General features: G+C 39.8%; 2 protein-coding genes across 2 annotated transcripts in view; both read right to left on the bottom strand.

Moving 5' to 3' along the window:
- Positions 1 to 1,537, bottom strand: part of LOC139726140 (7-dehydrocholesterol reductase-like) — a 34,172-nt gene extending 32,635 nt beyond the window's left edge. Inside the window, exon 1 of the mRNA XM_071637217.1 lies at positions 1,309 to 1,537. The gene's annotated coding sequence lies outside the window, so the exon portion shown is untranslated. The remainder of the gene's footprint in view (positions 1 to 1,308) is intronic.
- Positions 1,538 to 8,880: 7,343 nt separating this feature from the next.
- LOC139726139 (uncharacterized) lies at positions 8,881 to 19,728 on the bottom strand. The gene is made up of 4 exons (XM_071637216.1): positions 19,251 to 19,728; positions 14,831 to 14,954; positions 9,708 to 9,775; positions 8,881 to 9,159 (listed from the first exon to the last, which is right to left on the bottom strand). Exons 1-4 carry the CDS (start codon positions 19,594 to 19,596, stop codon positions 8,900 to 8,902), a joined length of 798 nt encoding a protein of 265 aa, XP_071493317.1. The 5' UTR covers positions 19,597 to 19,728; the 3' UTR covers positions 8,881 to 8,899.
- Between the last annotated feature and the right edge of the window lie 683 nt (positions 19,729 to 20,411).

The following is a 20,411-nucleotide window of genomic DNA, read 5'->3' as shown; positions in this document are numbered from 1 at the left end:
GGGTTGTTTTTTTTTTTTAGAAAGTAAATTAGATCATGTGGAAATGTCAGGTAGATCTATAATATTTGATTTACAAACAAAACAAAACAAAAATCACTATTCTGATGGACCTTTTCACTATCTATGAAATTTTTTTCACATATAATAATAACAGACATTTATATCGCGCTTAATAACACAGTTTCTAAGCGCCTTACATGTATCATAATTATACCAAAACGTAATATTGTATTCAACATAACTACAAAACTCTACAATAATTTACATTACATAATATACTTTAGCAATAATCAAATAGCCTAATTGATGATACTACTTACCCGGAACGGGAGAAGCATGTTATCCGACTGAACTGATTGTATTTTTGTTGTTACCGTACTCAAAAGGAAAACGGTCCACACAAGCAAGATGTGTTGGTTGTGAAGTACTAGTAAACTGCTTTGTGTTTGATGTACTCGTACGTCGTAGATGGACACGCAATAACCCAAAAAAGTCATAACCATCTACCGTATCATTTATTCATTCTCATTGAATTTTAAGCAACAAATTAATAATCAGTTAGAAATGAAAGAGTCAAGTAAATCACAATTTACTAGCATCAAAACATCGATTCTTGATCTAGACTAGAAATACCTATTTTGTATCCTACTGGCTCTCCTCTCTCTAGGATTTATTATTTGTTTGTTTGGGATTATGCTACAATCAAAATGTGCATCTCCTGACACTGAGTAATCTTCTGTAAAAATATTGATCTATGACAGAACAAGTTAGTCCCATACGCCAGTATCCGCGTACCGTTAGCAATAAATTCTACTAACGTTAGAATCTATCACTATGAATCTTATTTTAACTTAGATCTAACAGTTAGATCTAGGCCTATCTGGGCAAATCCAAGTCATACTCACACAGTCTATTTTTAACAGGTAATCAATTCCTTATTTTGCTCAACCTTTGATAGCTCACTTGACCTAAAATGTACCGTGATTTACACATTCCTTCCTTTAAATACGGTTGATTTTTCTCGAAATTAGACGGTGACAACAACTGTGCACAGTGCCAGTGGTGATTTCACGATTATCAAGGTCATACATAGACAGAAAGATCCGTCTGTCCGGAGGACTCTTTTTATATTTTGCCATTAACGCTGTCCTGATCCGTGAAGCCAGACGCAGTCTCCGCGGAACATTCCCCGACGGACAGATACAGACCGATCTTTCGGTCAAGGTCATACAGCACTAATCGAAACGTTTTTAATGTCTTTACCATTGTCGCATTGAGCTACTTAGGATGCAATTGATATCTACTCACCGTCAGCGTTCGAATGATCTAAATGCAGATGGGGGCTTCAAGGTAAATATCCAAACTCCAGAAGGCAGGAAAAAAAATCCAGATTCGTTAAGTCTCCTGTCTGTATATTTCTTCAGAAAAAGCTGAGGTGATGGGGGAGGGGATGGGTTAGGGCATCATCGCCGCCGCATCACAAAGACAAACAACACGCCCGATTGTTTGTCTACTAACAACGGAGATGTGAGACTCATCACACAGTCTTCCGCGAGGAGGGGAGTAAGCAGCGCTAGCTAGCTGAGGGCGAGCCTTGGTGTCGCTTTACTGTGTCGTCCGATTTCACTTGCACTGACCGTGCACACATCCCTTCAACAGCCTCGCCTAATGCCTGCCTCACGCTTTCGTGCGGTGCACGGACACAGCTGAGATCAGAGAGCGCAGGCAGAGAGCTACGCGCACACAGTGCTTTTCTTCTTTTCTTTTCTTTTTTTTTTGGTACAAAAATTTTAACAATTTTTTTTTTCACATACACTTGTACACATTAGTGTGCGCTTGTGTGTGTGTGTGTGTGTGTGTGTGTGTGTGTGTGTGTGTGTGTGTGTGTGTGTTGGTGTGTAGGTCTGTATGGACATTGTGGCGGATTGATCAATACGACGGTACTCAGTACCCGCAAGTGCCTACACACAAAGCACTCTCATTATGCACTTACGTCGCGCGTGGCAGGCACGCGACCCTATAACCGTCACCCTAATCCCTACTAGGGTCAAATTACGGGCGTCCCGTACTTTGACACCTTTTACACTGACACTCTTATCACAAACTGGTGTGACCATGAACCTAAACTTCATGGGCAGACCAAGGAGGTAGTTGAGCAAGTACCTCCTTGATAAGACCAGGAACAATTAATAAGCATCCTCATGCATTGTACTCCATCTTGCTGCGTGTCTCTGCCTTTCTTATGATTAGGTCCTACTGCCAGTCTAGAAACTCCTTGCTCTCTTCCACCAGTCCACCTCCCTGCTTCAACTACTAGTCTTGTACATACCCATCGTTGATGCCTGTTAATGAGTATAACTAGTACAGTAGTCTCCGCATAATGAAGTACAACTTTATTGGGTACTCCGCTTGATTGACGCAGAGGCTGGACAATTCAATTCAATTCAATTCAATTCAATTTATTTGTTCAAACAACAGCAACAACAAAATTAAACTTACGGTGGCCATTAAATCTGTTGGGAAAGCAAAATTTTCGGCAACTCGTGGCTGCCTGCGGGGTAGGAGCAACCCTTATACAGGGACAGGCCTATGGAGATTTTAATTTGAAGAGATACACATCGTATATTATTTTGTGCGTCGTTTTCCTTGATAGTCTCTCATTAAAAAAAGGGGGGGTCTTCGAAGAATGCTGCGTGTCAGACAGTCTAGCTGGGCTGCAGTGACATGCTGTGCTGTGCAGTGGCGGATCTACGGGGGGGGGGTTTAGGGGGTTTAAACCCCCCCCCCCCTTGGGCTGCCAAAAATAAATGAATAAACAAAGAAAATAAAATAAATATGTATATATATGAATAAAAGGGAAAAATATAGCTACAAACGGCAGCTTTTGGACTGTAAAATGTCAAAATTTTCAAGCTCGCTCGCTTCGCTCGCTCGCATCCAGCAGTTGAACCAGGTGCGCCTCCCCCTTAATTTCTAAAGCGAAAAACATAGCTACGACGGCAGTTGTTGGACTCTAGAATGTCAAAATTTGTCAAGCTCGCTCGCATTGAATCGTTATGCCATTCTCCTAATGTTGCTGACAGTAATTGCCAGTAGTTGCGCCCGATGCCCCCACCCCTTAATTTCCAAAGCGAAAGATAAATATAGCTACAAACGGGAGTTTTTGGACTGTAACATGTCAAAATTTTCAAGCTCGCTCGCTCGCATTGAATCGTTATGGGGATATTGCCACTCTCCTAACGTTACTGCCAGTAATTGCCAGCAGTTGCGCCCGATGCCCCCCCCCCCCTTAATTTCCAAAGCGAAAGATATACAGCTACAAACGGGAGTTTTTGGACTGTAAAATGTCAAAATTCTCAAGCTCGCTCGCTTTGCTCGCTCGCATTGAATCGTTATGCCATTCTCCTAATGTTGCTGCCAGTAATTGCCAGCAGTTGCGCCCGATGCGCCGCCCCATTAATTTCCAAAGTGAAAGATATACTGTAGCTACAAACCCCTTTTTGGGACTGTAGAATGTCAAAATTTTCAAGCTTGCTCGCTTCGCTCGCTCGCATTGAATCGTTATGCCATTCTCCTAATGTTGCTGCCAATAATTGCCAGCAGTTGCGCCCGATGCGCTCCCATTTATTTCCAAAACGAAATATATAGCTACAAAACTCCAGTTTTGGAACTGCAGAATATCAAAATTTTCAAGCTCGCTCGCTTCGCTCGCTCGCATTTTATTGTTATGCCACTTCACCTTATGTTGCTGACAGTATATAATTTGTCGATCGTTTCACACCGTCATTCCATAATCCATGTAAGGAAAACTTACAATGTTCCTCAATGACTGCGTTGTTGAATGTATCACATTCGTAATGTATTGTAGTCCATTAGTGCTCACGCACACACGCACAAGCATATTATACAGACCGTCAAAATCGGTTCCCCCCCAATGTTTCGACCCACCGTACGCCACTTTACATATATATATATATATATATATATATATATATTATATATGTAGTGTGTGCGTGTGTGTGTGTGTGTGTATGTGTATATTGTGTAACAGTATATGCCATGGTCTAATCTTGAGCCCCCTCCAAGGTTTGCCCCCCCCCCCCCCCCCCCCCCCAATCCAAAACTCCTTCCGGCGCGCCTGTTTTAAACTGTTATTTGATCTTATTCTAATAAGATGTAATATCATGGACTGCTTTTTATGTTCTCCATTACGTTAGTAGATGCCAGGAAAACAATCACTTACGGGGTTCAAATAGCTAAAAAAAAAAAAAAAAAAAAAAAAAAAAAATCGGCGCGACGTCACGCGGCTCCACGCGGCTCACAGACATCGCCTTGTGGACGATGCTCTGCATCGCGCATTGGACATCAACAACCCAGGGACGCTCGGAGCCAGGGTCGGCAAAAAAGATAAAAAATAGAGCATGTAAGTATGCTTAAAATCGCAAGCTGGCAACCTAAAAATGAAAAATCTCCCTACTTGTGGAGGGGGGATACCCCCCTCCCTTCACACCCTTCCCCCCCCCCCCCTCCGCTCGCTTGCTCGCTCGGGCTTGGTCGCTACGCTCCCTCGCAATACCCAGCTCAGCCCCCTCAAACCCCCCCCCCCTTGGAAAAAAGCTAGATCCGCCCTGCTGTGTGTCTGTTAGTGTGTGGTATCTGTGATTTGTGATGAATCATGCTCTCCAGGCTAGGAATTCTGGTATACGCCACTTGAGGGTAAAGTAATGTTCTGTCCCGACACTATTCCACTGCTATCGCACGCGGTTTTACGGGATCGTTTTTCGGGATCGTTTTTCCTCGTCAGTGCCGTTCTTCATACAGGAAACGAGACACTGTTCTTTGTGCCATTAGGACGCCATCTACGATGACTGTAGATTGATTACTGGTATCATGCGAGGTGACCCCCGCGGCGTTACGGTAGGAACAGCTACTCCTAAATACTACTTGCGAAATTATTGAATTTTTGATACTTGGTGCGCTCCATCGCAGGAAAAGAAAGCTGCAAATGATGTTTATGTTGTCTTAGATGCGCCATTATTTCTGTGATTTAGTGTAGTACTATTGTTACTTTCAGTTTCATAGTTTCATAACGTAGAGCCTATCAATAAGGTCATTATGCAATATTCGTTGTTTGATTGTGAATGTTGAAAAATTTGCAAGAACCCATTCAGTTTGCTTATTATATCAATTTGATGCTTAGACTTGCAAAATATCGTTTCAAAAGAACATAGTATTCTATTTCTCTCTCAAATTGGCACATTATTGTAGAATTTTCTTTTGATATGTTAACCATACAATAAATATTTCTTCAAAAATGCATTGGATATCATTGGTGCCCGTCCTTATATATACCGGTATATAATGTTATTTCAATAAAAGATAATTTCTGCAGCAGACAGCACATAAACAGGTCGTGGAAAGAATGAAATTTACATATCGGAAAAGGTGATTGCTTGAGTAGGAAAAGGTAATTGCTCGAGCTCATTGGACATGACATCAACGATTAAAAACTTTATTAAAATGACATAGTTCTGTTCAGGTTTTGAGACTGGACTTAGATGGATAGTATAACAATTATTGGCTGAGATGAGGATTCAACTTTTAACGTTTTTGCAAAACACTTGGTAGCCACTTTATGAAATGATGAAAAGCATACAATTCTAAGAGGAATTCAAAGTTTACTTGATGAAAATCGGTTTTGAAATGGCCGAGACATCCGAAAACAAAGTAAAACAAAGCAATCCTAATAAAAGGTGGGTCCCACCTTTTATTAGGATCCCTTTGTTTTGGATATCTCAGCCATTCCAAAACCAATTTTCATCAAATAAAACTTTGAATTCCTCTTATAGAATTGAATGCCCTTTAACACTTCACGAGAGGTTTCTCATTATCTCAAAGAATTATCATCAAAAGAAGATTGAAACCTGAAACCCCATCCCAACCAAAACTGTGCCATCCCTTAAAGTGGCAGATGTCCTGTCAAATCCTGAAAACGCATGAACTTCCAAGACTATGTGGCAGATTAAATTTTGTGCCATTGACAACAAAGCACTCTTTTCTCGGCAAGGTTGGGTGGTGCAAGGGGTGACTGAAATTATCATTTCGTGAAGTTTTAAAGGGTCCCTGAAATCCAAATTCATTCATGCCAATCTATACTCGATTTGATTATACCTTCTGCATGCTCTGGTATGGCATTTGTAATTACTCGCAAGGGATATGAGGTACCAAGCAGCACGTTAGCGGCTCCCTGTTATAGCACAAACAGCCTAGAAAAGATAATGTAAGCCTATACAATGTAGTATGCTGCCGGTATAACGAACATGATTGTGATGAAATTCCAGTTACAACGAGGTAAAAATTCAGGCCGCAACAATATCTGCTCTATGTATTTTCATCGTTTATTGTACACTGTATTTTGTTCGGTTATAACGAAATTGCGATTTACGAAAGAAAACTGCCGGTAGCGAGGACTTCGTTATAACCGACGGGAGTCCACTGTATAGGTTTTGGAAACCGAACATAATCTACACTGGCTAAGATAACGATGATGATTACGGTAGGCCTTGTACAAAAGCAGTGGTATTATGGAGGCACATTACGCACTATAGTATTATGTATGTAATATAGCAGTGACAGTCTGACTCAGATGGTTGCTATTATTTTTCTTATCAGTACCGTTACTATTGCATCATTTAGTACAATGTATTATCGTTATGATTACTATCATCATCGTTGTCGACATTACTATCATTATTCATTTGTCCCTCTCGCCCCCCCCCCCCCCCCCCAAAAAAAAATGAGTGGGGTGCATTTAAATACAACAACCTATATGTCGTCGGCGATATTTGTTGCAAAATAAGATTTTTTTCTTCTTTGTTTGTTTAAGTGTACATAATAATTAATTTTACTTAATCAAATTTCATATGTCTTTGGTTCAATTGTAGCACACAGTCATGATAACACAGTTATGATTATAACAAATTGATAAATGTTCACATCTACTGTAAAATCAAACTCAAAATACTGGAGAAATGCTGGAGATCTGAGAAAAAGCGTGCAAAATCATCACTATACAATAAAGAAAAGAACAAAAAACACACAACAAACAAACAAACAAATGAGCCCGAACGTTCATAAGAGAACAGGGAGAAATAATTTACGTCGTATCAGTCATTATGTACACGTGTACATGTACAGTCTGTATAATTATTCTTGATGAGTTGAGCACTGTCGAGTAAACATGGGTATAGACAACCAACTATAGCCCTACAGGCTGAAAATGTACGAACTCCCATACACTCTCTCCATGGGTAAGCGAGGGGCGTATCTAACCACTGAAATAGGAAGGGCCAGTGAGACTATAGGCATTCCGTCCATAGGCCTACTCAACAAGAATTAAATGATTCCAACCTTGTTTAAGAGAGAGATAGAGGGGACAGAGATGGAAGCTGGAGAAAGGGGGAAGTGCGTAACCTGTATACCCTCGCGCCAATTTCTATACAACTCCCAATTTTCTTCATGCTCATATCGGCACGATGTACTTTCATATTTGCCACTTAATGTCACCCAATTAACAATACATGTATGTATTTTCAGTGTATCGTGCGTTTACCAACATTCTTCAGGTTTTGTTGCTTAATTAAATCCCCTTATCACTAGTTGCGTCTCGCTGAGACAAAAAGAGCAAGATAACAAAAATGGAGCTCCAACTTTAATATACACCAAACTTTACACGACTTACAGCAATGCTGCGATAATATCCGTGTTTGTTCATTTTACAAGTACATGTATCGTGACATACGTAAATTTGTGGCAGTGTTAAATAGAGATCACATGTCTTAAAGAACAGCAACAGAGCAACATCAAATGGCATACATTATACATGTACAAGCAAATACCTACAGGAAATACGTGCCAGTACGATGTACAACAATCTGCATTCAGTCTAATTCAAATTTTTATTTCAGAGCTTTTTTTTTTCAAATAACTGCAAATGTATGTACAATAATTGCAAGAAATCAATGTAATAGAAAATATTTGAACATACAGTTGAAAGTCGGAAAGAAAAGTATCAGCACGTGTGTAATTTCTGTTTAATTGTTTGAAAAAAAAATGCTATCGACAATGAAACGTCCTGTTAAGAGACAAGCTCGTTGAGCCTTGTCATACTCAATTACAATGTAGCTGGAAGTACAAAGTAAATTCCATGCTTGCCGCTCTCCTAATGTTTACCAATAGTTTTATCACTTCACCTCATATATGTCAATCACATAACTTCATCCTCACAATCTTGGTAATCAACTCACGTGACATGTGATAATTCTGCGTCAGAATTAATGACCAATGTCCGGAAAAGTCATTACGAATCATTTTCTCTTAGCATACTGGTATTTCTCCTGGACTTTCAAAAATGAGACCTCTTTTAAAATCCGTCTCACCACGAACACCAGTGAAACAATAACCATACATCAAGAAGGAAGGCTGTATAGTTACTGAAAGATTATTGAGAATTATCGGAAATTTCATATACATGTACTTAACAGTTATGGCAATGAAATGAATCACAGTTAAAAATGTAAGTTTACAATGATAGACAAATAGATTTTATTCTATCATCAGCATTTCTGAGAGCAAAGACTTTCTTGTTACAGCAACCTACTACGCATGTATTTGTGTCCATTCATGAAAAAAAAAAAACCCACTGATACTGATACATCGTCGATCGACTAAAAGTATTCTAGTGTGGGCAAGGTGAACGTCACGTCGACGCGCAAGTCATTAAACATTAAATAGATTTTATGCAATCTCGGTTCACATAACAGTAATCTAATCAGCAGTCCGTGAGAGTCAGTGGATACATGTTCATTGTGCATTCTCCCCATAGAGGGCGCTCTTTTCGTCACAGTATGTTGCACCGTTTTTTCGGCCCCTCTTCTAAGTTCTTGATGACACGGTCTCCTACCACAGTGCACTGGCGCAGCAGCCGCAGCACGGCCAGGTGCTTCTCAGGGTCGAACATGTGGTCGGAGGCGGTGTAGTTCTCGAGCTCGAACACGTAGTCGATCCTGTTCTCTTGCAGTCCGGCCTTAAAGTCTCTGATGACGTGGTGACTAACGTCCGGGTGATCACGATGCGTTATGACAACAATGGGTGGTTCGCCTATATCGACCGGCAGGATGGGAAGAAATGACATCAGGTCAAAGATGGATGGAAAAAACACAAGTGAAACAAAGAGGCACACTGCACAACACATTATTATGTTACATTTCGGTAAATGCTTCGAAATGAAAATCACCACGAAGCAAAACAGAGAAACGAATGAACGGCGAAAGGGAAATACAGTTTGTACACTCGTCTTGTACTGCTTATGCGCACACACATTATCTATAATACACACATACAATAATACAATACAATGTCCAATACAATAAAAAAGTTACAGTAAATTCTTTCTTTACATTTATTTCACGCTTTACATCACGTCATCATGTGTGTGTGTGTGTGTGTGTGTGAGTGAGTGAGTGCGTGTATTTCAGAAGACTCATATCAAACATACATGTACTTCACTAGAGAAAATTGGACACATATAATGTTACATTTGTAAAAGAGATTATCTCAACCACATGTCTCGTAACGTAGCGTACACATCAGTTTTGTCACAAACACGACAGCATGGTTTTATTAAAATAGAGTCAAAAGCGCCAAACCTGTCAGCTTCCTGAGCTTATCGATGAGAATTTTCATGTCTTGGACGGTGATGTTGAAGTTCACGGCACTGGAAAGAAAAGAAAAAAAAAGGATCAAGAGTGTCTGTGAGATACGTAGGGGGGGGGGGATGGAAGCTATATGGAAACAGTAAGCAGAGCATGTTGAGTTGCGTTTCAGCCCCGGTTTTAGCGTAGTCAATGAAGCAATTCAGACGTTGCATAATCGATAATTCCAGAGCAAAACTTGACAGATTTTCCATACTTTCGAAATGCTGATTACAAGAGCCATAATGGGGCTAAATAAAATTAATATTCTTAAAATACAGTATAACATTATGCTGATATTATCACTGACTGTATTAGTATTCTTATTATATTGCAATACAATGCCCAATAAGAAAAGTTAAAACACTGCTCAAGGCATTGCAGAACGTGTACAAGTAAACGAAGGGATTATGCGTGGCTAAAGGCTAACGATTATACAGCGCACTTACTCATTACCACTGTGATTTTAGTCAAAGAAGTCACATTACAATATATATCATTCTCTTTATCCTTGACAAGTTTTAATCCATTGGTGCAAATCGATTGGTGCAAATCGATCGTCGGGCATAATCAGCGTGACTGTGACTGTGAACGGACGTGTTGCTCTGTCGCTGCGATATTTTGCTGCTTTTTACAACTTTTTAACCTTCTTAACTTTCAATAAAAGTGGATTTTTTTAGAGATTTGAGTGCAGTTTCTACCCGCCCTTGCCTGAATCCAGTTTTGAGCATTTTTTACCGTATACTGAGTGTCTTTTTTAAGTCAGTTTGTCGTCGTGTCCATCCAGCCTACTGTACGAGTTCAAGATGGCCAAACACGGAGCCCGCGAAACTGTGAAACCCCGCACAGTACTCTCAGCAATTATGTGCGTGTCTGTACTGATAGCAACCAGCCACCTCTACACTCGCCACAACGCTTGCGGAACCCCAAGCCCACTGTTAAGCCTTAGTATTCAAGAATTATCAGGTGGGATCGTTTTGAATTTGTCTTCATTTGCTTATTCTCGTGATGTACAGTTCTTCGAGTACGACTGTGAATCCTGTGACTGTGCTTCTGATTATGAATTTGAGGTGTTTTCCTGTGCTGAACCGAATATGTGTAGCATAAGTGCCCACGAAACAACCAAGCACAAGATTCTTGCCAGTTCGAACCCCATCATAAATCCATTATTATTAGAACACCTGGATTACGTCAGTAAACAAGCCTCATTTTTGTTGGCAATTGACACTGAATACAGCAAAGAAATGAAATTCTCACGGCAATTTTTATGCAGACCTACATCCATCCCTTCTTCAAATTATCTGGTAGTTTGTGTACATGCCAACTTGCTGAATTATAATGACAAGTCAGTGGTATGTTTGTATCATTTATCGTTGGTGATACAAGCTGGTGCTATGTTATCATTAGCCGGAGACATCCACCCTAATCCTGGCCCCCGCTGTAAATATCCATGTGGTGTATGCAACAAAGCCGTAAAATATGGCCAGGACGGTATTTGCTGTGATCACTGCAACACTTGGATACACCGTGAATGTGTTCCTATGAACAAAGAAATGTATCAAATCATTGCTGACCACTCACATCTATCATGGACCTGTATCCAGTGTGGTCTCCCTAACTTCAGTTCCAGTTTATTTTTACAATCCAACTCCACCAGTTTTACCGATAATAATCACTTCTCAGTATTGCCCGACCTCGATGCAGGGAATGATCAAACAGTATTATTTTCAGATCTGGATAGTAGTCGCTCTCCTAACAAATTTTCAGAACCAGTAGCAACATCCTCCCCCCGCCCTACATCGACACGGGGCAAAACCAGAACCAGAGGAGTGCCTAGCTGTAGAAACAAAGGGGATAAGATTAAGAGTAAGGACAACATACGACTTATGATGACAAATTGCAGTAGCCTCATTGGAAAGAAAGAGGCATTCGCAGAAAGTGTGAAGGATTCAAACCCCCATGTTATCCTAGTCACAGAATCCTGGCTGAAACCTGATATCATCAGTAATGAATGCATCCCAGACAATTACACGGCCTACAGGAAAGACAGGGAAGAGAGACCAGGCGGTGGTGTTTTTATAGCTGTCAGGAATGACCTCATTGCAACCCCAATGGAGTCTCTCGATGTTGATGCTGAATTATTGTGGATCTCTATCCAAATGACTAATGCAAGACCAGTTTATTTATGTGTGTTCTATCGTCCACCAAACCAGGGTTCTACCCCTATAAAGAAACTAAGAGACTCCCTCGCCAAGATTAATTGGAAGAAAAACCCAGTAGTGTGGATTGGGGGAGACTTTAATGTCCCAGACATTGATTGGAACGTCCCATGTCGCAAACCGGGTCCTGAGTGCAATTACCCTGCAGAACTAACGAATGAACTACTCAGTTTGTTAGATGATTTCTCTCTCGTTCAGTTAGCACATGAACCAAATCACAATTATCAAACTAAATCATTGAGTGTTCAAAACATTTTAAACCTTCTGTGTGTTTCAAATCCAAGCTGCTTCCAGCCTTTGAAGACAGAGCCTGGAATATCAGACCATTTTAAGATAATTGCTGATGCAAGCACAAGACCATGTACACAGAGGTCCGAACGCAGAAGGATCTTTCACTGGCACAAAGCAAATGTGGAAGGCCTTAAAGAGGACCTCACCCAGTTTCGAACCAAACTTGAGGGTAACTACAACCAGTCATCTGTAAACGAGAATTGGGAGGGATTCAAATCTACACTTTTGGACTCTGTGCATAGAAACGTACCCTCATCAATCAAATCATCCAGATTTAATCTTCCATGGTTGTCAAGACCCCTGCAACGATTAATTAGGAAAAAGAATAGAGCTTTCTACACTGCTAAATCTACCAACTGTGAACGACAGTGGAAGCGATACAAGTCGCTAAGGAAGGAAGTCCAACGTAATCTAAGAAAAGCAGAGCAGGAATATCTCTCGACAACCATTTTTGAATCTTTACAGACTAATGTCAAGAAGTTCTGGTCATTTGTGAAACACCGTAGACGGGAATCATGTGGCATCCCAGCCCTAGTTAGCAACGGATCCCTGGTTAGTAGTGCAGTTGATAAAGCAGAGGTACTTAGCAGGCAGTACCGATCTGTCTTCACCAAAGAAGACACATCCTCCATTCCTTCTCTAGGACAGAGTCCTTACCCAGCCTTGCCAGATTTAGAAATAAGCACTAATGGAATAACAAAACTTTTGAAGGATCTCAAGGTTAACAAAGCTCCTGGTCCTGATGGAATCAGCCCCTATGTGCTGCAGATGTGCGCAGAGGAGATTTCTCCAATCCTCCAAATCATTTTCACACAGAGTATTGAAACCGGGAAACTCCCTAAAGATTGGAAAAAAGCCAACATTTCAGCAATTTTCAAAAAAGGCTGTAAAACAGATGCTGCAAACTATAGACCAATCTCCCTCACCTCGGCTGTCTGCAAAATACTTGAGCATATCATCTACCGACATGTCATGAATCATCTCGAAGAGTTTAATATTCTAAGTGACAACCAGCACGGCTTCAGAGCACGAAGATCATGCGAAACCCAACTATTGTCCACAATACACCACATATTAGATGGAACCGACAGCACAAAACAAGTGGATGCAATAATATTAGATTTTGCTAAAGCCTTCGATAAGGTGCCTCATCAACGACTGCTCCATAAATTAAAGTTTTATGGAGTAAGAGGCCCCCTCCTCTCCTGGATAACAGCTTTCCTTACTGACAGAGAGCAGTCTGTTGTCATCCAAGGCAAGTCTTCTAAACCCATCCATGTAGACTCTGGAGTCCCTCAGGGCACAGTATTGGGACCTCTCTTGTTTTTATGTTACATTAACGATCTGCCAAATGGTCTGACGTCCAGAGTTTGCCTCTTCGCAGATGACTGCCTCCTACTACGCCCCATTAAAGATACGAAGGATTGTATTGCACTTCAAAATGACCTTCACTCCCTAAAAACCTGGGAAAGAAAATGGCAGATGAATTTCAAGCCAGAGAAGTGTAATGTCATGCGATTCTCAAGGAAACGATCACCCGTCCTCCATCGCTATACACTCTCGGGCCACACCCTTAGAGAAACAAATCAGCATAAATACCTAGGAGTCACCCTCTCATCAGATATGAAGTGGAACAGTCACATAGATAATATCTCGGCAAAGGCCAACAGTGTTAATGGGTTCATCCAAAGAAATCTCAACAATGCCCCAACCCATGTAAAAACCCAAGCCTACAAGAGCTTAGTTCGACCTCATGTGGAATACTGCAGTTCTGTATGGTCCCCCCACACAAAGAAAAACATCGATAAGATCGAGGCCGTTCAACGTCGAGCAGCTCGCATAATCACAGGAGACTTCAGTAATCACAGTTCTGTTTCTATTATGTTAAGGAACCTCAAACTACCCCTTCTCCAGCACAGAAGACAACTCAACAGCCTCGTCATGTTCCACAAAATCATTCACGACCATGTCGACCTAGACATCAATACCTTCTTGAGTTTCCAGAACTCTGTCATAAGCAAACGGATAAAAACTAGGAGCTGTAAACCTAAACAACTGGTGATTCCACGATCGAATTCTCAACCCCACCTATCCTCATATTTCCCCCAAATGGCAAGAGAGTGGAACAAATTGCCTGAAGAACTTACATCAATAACAAGCACAAATGCTTTCAAAACAGCTCTACAAAAGCATTTGCATTTGGACTAAACAACGCTCCAGTCACAGTCACGTTCTGAGTGATGCTCAACCTGAGCTTTTCAGAGTAACAGATCCAGATCCAGATCCAGAACGGTACCGCATCGAAGACATCTTTCTTCTTCACAATTTTGTGACAAATAAATCGACACAAAATGAATAAACTCAATGGCAAAAGTTTGCACACCATTGTTTGGGTGTTTTAATTCCATTCCAACGTGACGATATATACATGTACAATGTACTTATATCTAGGAACACAATGTGTTTTAACAGCTGACTTGTTGGCTTGAGAAGGCAACATACTAACACCTGCGGGTTCCATGGGACCATCCCACCCTAACGTTTTACACACCCATCTTGTATTCGTACCTCAGGACCAGCACAGCGCAGTGAAGATGGCAGGTTCCTTCCCCTGTCCAAGCTCGTTCAATGCCGGCAACAAGATCCAGAATGAACTGTCGATTCCATTCCCACTGGCCAGCGAACACATCACCTGCGAGACACGGAAGGATAGGGCAATGGAACGAACAGAGACGGGAAATAATAATATTCATGAATACCCTTCGTCATTCACTCACTGGACATGTCCCCTGGTGCTAATCAGTAATATAGAAAATATAGAATGATGCTGATGTACTTGATAACTCGATCAAAATTATAATGAAACAATAACAACAAATAATAATAGTATTGATTATTTATGATAGATAAGATACCTACAATGATGATGATGATGTGTAATAATAATCATGAGAATGGTAATCATAAATGAATGAATACATCATTCAGAGTACGGTGAATGACTCGCAGTGCCAAGAAATATAAAGTGTCTATTTTTTGGACGTTTCTTTCTCAAAATTTGAGAATACTATATCTTAATGAAAGTGATGCATGGAAAAAGCCATGACTACACAATAAATCAATGTATAACTTATCTGCAAAATTGTACGCTTCCTAATTTTGAAATGATCAGAGAAAAGACATAGCATGAAGAAAACGGGGCATGCGCTCAGACGTGCCCGTTCGGGCAAGTGACTGGGCTGGGATCATCACTGTGGTTTCGAAGAAGTGTCTTTATCAGAAAACAATAACAAAAACAACAACAACGAGAACAACAACAACAAGAGATCGGCACACTCTGCCCTCCGCTCTTTTGACTCGTGCACATATAATAGTAATAATATACGCCAGTAATCTGCGAGTAATGTGTCAAATTCTGAATAAGGGGACACTCTGGCAGAGAGTCGTCCCTGGCAGAATAATACTGAGATAGGCCTACATAGTTATTACCAACGAGTTGGCAATCAAAATAATTCTCTAGTAAACGCATCGTAGTGCATATGAATTCTGCAACTTTTTTTTTTTTTTGCTCAAAAACTGGTACCATAATTATGTTTATATATGGGGGCAATTCCACGATAAAGTGGACATGACCATCATATTTTCAAAATAGTCAAATCTCATTCATTTTGGTATCAAATGAAAGCTTAAGGACTGAATTTTTCATATTTGACCATCTTGTTAAAAAATTACATCATTAACTTTGCTAAATATGTGCATAAAATCAGCATAATTAAATTTGACATAAATATCTGAAAAATATAATGAAGTTAAATGAATGTAGCATGAGAAAATGAAAAAGGAGGTAAAAACTTTGCCTTTGTTTTCAGAGTTTAAGGGTTGAACATCATTACCAAATCATCAAAAGGCAAGATTTTCTATGTGTTAAGCTTCAGCGAACATCGTAAATACGATCATCAATAATGTCACGGTGTTACAGTAAAAACTGATGTTTTTAATATTGTTTGAAAATTACAAACGCAAAAGGGTTTATTTTGACAGCCCAAATCATGACCACATGTAGCTACCATATACAAGTACTAAAATGATGGTAACTCATTTTGTTAATTAATTAAAGCTGATTAAAATGTGTCACGGTGTTACAGTAACTGTAACACCGTGTCTATAACACTTTGACTTGCATTGCAATAACACAGGACACATACCGGATTACAAATGATAATTAACTGTTGAAGTGACCATCTGATTTCTCTGTCACATTTACTCAAAAGATAGAGGTATTTCAAGGATTGTTCATGATGGGTCAAGCTATATCCACAAAGATTATCACTTGTACTCGTTGCCAGCATCATGCAATTTTAACCCTTTCTGTGCCAAAAATCAAGAACTGTGTTTACAATGCAGTGGGGTTTGATATGCCAATCAACACTCACAGCACATGGTGGATTAAAATGGAAGCAGTCCACTCACAGTGTGCCACCTACCAGATTCATAACTATCCAGAGCAAACATTTCTGAAGGTTTTGAACTTTTAATTACGGTAAAGGCAACAGTTTCAGTTGAGTTAATACCCTTTGTTTAATATTTTTATCATAATTGACCATTTTATCACATGGTTTGACTATTCTTTTGTAGACTCAAATGTGTTCCTAACATGATAAACAGTCTGAAGTCTTGCTGCAGCTTCCCTGGTATGCTAAAGAATTACTTAGGGCATACTGAAGCTAGATCGATGTGTCCACCAAAAGTTAATCTCACTGGAATACTCCTTTCCTGTGCATGGTGCTGTGCACAATCTTACAAGTTTCACAATAAAAGAGCCACACTCATTAGGATTTATGTGTATTAATGGGAATTTGCATTGTAATCATTTTTATGTACAGTAGTTGTACATGTTCATTTTCCAGTACATCTTTGAAAAAGAATCATAGTCATGGTACATTTTGTACCACACAAATTGCTTGAATGATTCTTTTTATTGCTACTGAAATCGCTAAGTGGGTTCACCTGGCTTTGTGACCAAAGGTATTAAAATCAAAGTTTCAAATTTGTATGTCATCTTTTTATATACAAATTGGACTTTTAAAGAGTAGTTGTAACCCTAAAAGTTCACTCAATTAATATTTAACAAGCTTTCAATGATGATAGAGTGAATTATGTCTCAAAACATAAAGTATATTTTACTGAAAGAGCAGTGTTCCTCACTGTAACGTGTACAAACGTATATGACATGTCACGGCGTTACAGTGCAAAGTTTTTCTTTACTTTGTTGTTTTTGTTAATCTGTTATGATTTCAATAATTTTCTGTTTTATCTGGAAGTGTTATACTGTGATGTCAAACATTCATCATGAATCATCATTTCATTCTACTTAATGGAGAAACACTATGAGCTGAAAGTAAGACAATATGATTCTCCATAGGTTTTCTACACACATTTCAGAGGTCACGGTGTTACAGTCACGGTGTTACGGTGCACTTATTTAAAATCGATGTCATAGCTTTCCTGTCAATTGATTTTTTAATCAAATTTTACTTCATTATTGTCATTGAGTCTCTAGTACATCCAATGAACAGATCCACTTATCAAAATGTTCATTAACTTCACAGAGTTTTGTCAGTAAACAAAGTGCACAAAAACCCATGTCCATTTTGCGTCACGGTGTTACAGTGGTAATTAATCATGCATAATTCATTTACCACAGCAGTTTTTCTTCCTTTTTTTTTTTGTTTTCAAAATTGCTTATGACGATATGCATAGATACACGATAAAAAAATTTTTCTCAAGTGTTACATTTTGATTATTATTTACATTTGATAAGTGAAATTTTACTCAAAAGTGTCACGGTGTTATCGTGGAATTGCCCATATACAGGGTGGCCCACAAAGAACGGAACGCCTAAGATCTTTAATTTCAGCAATATCGTTGCAAATGTGTCATTATTTTGCGTACTGTTGGAAAGGCCATTTTTTCCAAGAGAATGACACCAAGCTCTTTAATTTCAGTTAATGCGTTACGATTTTAGGACCATTTTTGTCAACCCTTGCAATTTTCAAAATGTGATCATTTTGCACTCTCAGAGACACCGAAATCAGCGAGAATTATATATATCAGCGAGAATTGCAACGATATTGCTGAAATTAAAGATCTTAGGCGTTCAGTTCTTTTTGGGCCACCCTGTATATATATGCGCGTGTGTGTGTATAATTATATATATATATATGCACACACGTATACACATATTGACAATATATATATATATATATATATATATATACACACACATTATATTATTATTATCATTATTATATACTGTCAAATATATCAAAGAAAACATACGGTTTTTGTATTGTAAATTACAGGGAAATTTACACTGCCACCAAAATTCGCACATGTATTCCCATGTCTGAGTGACATGGGTGCAAATCTGCCACTGCGACAACGTAGGATCTCGGTTTTATGGCGTCTTGCTTGTAAATCACTGCACCTAGTTTACTCAACATACTCAAGTTACCACTAATTGTAATGGCATGGAGGCGAATTCTATGAGATATACTTCATGTACAATGCTTCTTACTGCTACTGTATCTTGTTGTAAAACTAATGGTTTTCGTTTGCATGTATAATCTGGAGGAGAGTTCTCTTCCTAGTTGAAAGTATATTTATTTATTATTCATTATTTATTTATTTATTTATTCATTCATTCATTCATTCATTTATCTGATGTTCGTTTCCTAATCATTTTATTTATTCATTCATTTATCTATTTGATGTTCGTTTACTAATCATGTTAGATCCAGCAAATTGTCACATACAGGGGCAGATCCAGAAATTCCGTAAAGAGGGGGCGCCTTTACAAAATTAAAGGGGGCGCACGCACCCCCCCCCCCCCAATTTTCTTTTTATTTCTTTTGTTTTAACAAAAATTACCGGTGCGCTCCCCCTGGATCCGTCACTACATCAGAATTCATTTACAACTCCGACTCACCAAGTTCTCTGGCGAGATCGACCATAAATCCACCACCGAACTCGCGCATCCCACGGTTGTCGATGAATTTGATGCCACTGGCCACATCGTAGGGAGTCGGTTCCCTGGTCGCCGAGGGCTGCGTGGCGTTGGCTTCTGGCGCGCGGCACTCCCAGCCGTGTCCCATGACATAAAACATCGAGTTAATGAGGGCTGACTTTCCCACTCCAGTCGGGCCAAGGACCGCTACGAGTAGATGACGGGGTGGCATCATAGGCCGCTGCCTCGACGAACGAAACGTTGAGCCAGGCCTATAGGCGGCGTTCTGCTCCCGCAGCTCGTTGATCTCATCGTCGTGCTGTTCCATACCGGAATGTTACCCTCGAAGTGCGAGTCTCTTTAGTAATGTAGCAGTCACCTCCTTCTCAAGTCAGACACTGTTCACCCATCCATGCTAGAACATGCGAACTACAGGGTAGTACTATGGTGAATGCAAGACGCGAAGGCTGTAAATGCACGTCGTACGGCACTGGTTATGTTGATACAGTCATTCTTAGCTGTATGGCTTATGGAACGCCATGTGTTGCAAAAGTCGAAAAACCATGCTCTGAAGTATGAAAGAAACTATACAGTGTGAGTCCAAAAAAAAAAATCTACCCAGAAAATGGTCATTCATTTGAAAAACCAGCCATGAACGAAATGTTATCATACATGGCATAGAGGGCGTTTTCTCCCCATCATTCAGTATCTTTTTATTTTTGTGTGTTAAGTGATACATTATAGTATGTTTTCTCTTGCTTGATGAACAGGAGGCGTTGTTTGCGAGAGTGCAGAAATCGACTTGCGCAGACGTAGGACCTACAGATCGGAGAGGGAACGAATTGAATGTATCTAATGAGACGCATTGGATTATACTTTTTTTCAGAAGCAAAGTCGCATACACACATACACACACACACACTCTCAAGGAACACAAACACTGACACACACATACACATATAAGGAACATACACAGTGAAATAGACACATGCATGCACATACACACAGACACACAGACACACACACTCACATAGCACATTAAGATGCAGACTGACTCAGTCCTTTGGTAGAAACGATTTATTTATTTATTCATTTATTTATTTATTTATTTATTTATTTATTTATAGGTTTTCCCGGCCAATT

The sequence above is a fragment of the Diadema antillarum genome, unplaced genomic scaffold, assembly GCF_040938485.1.
Source record: "Diadema antillarum isolate AM-2024a unplaced genomic scaffold, OU_Dant_1.0 seq00000079_RagTag, whole genome shotgun sequence".
NCBI classification, from domain to species: domain Eukaryota; kingdom Metazoa; phylum Echinodermata; class Echinoidea; order Diadematoida; family Diadematidae; genus Diadema; species Diadema antillarum.
This window is presented reverse-complemented; position numbering and strand designations above follow the sequence as displayed.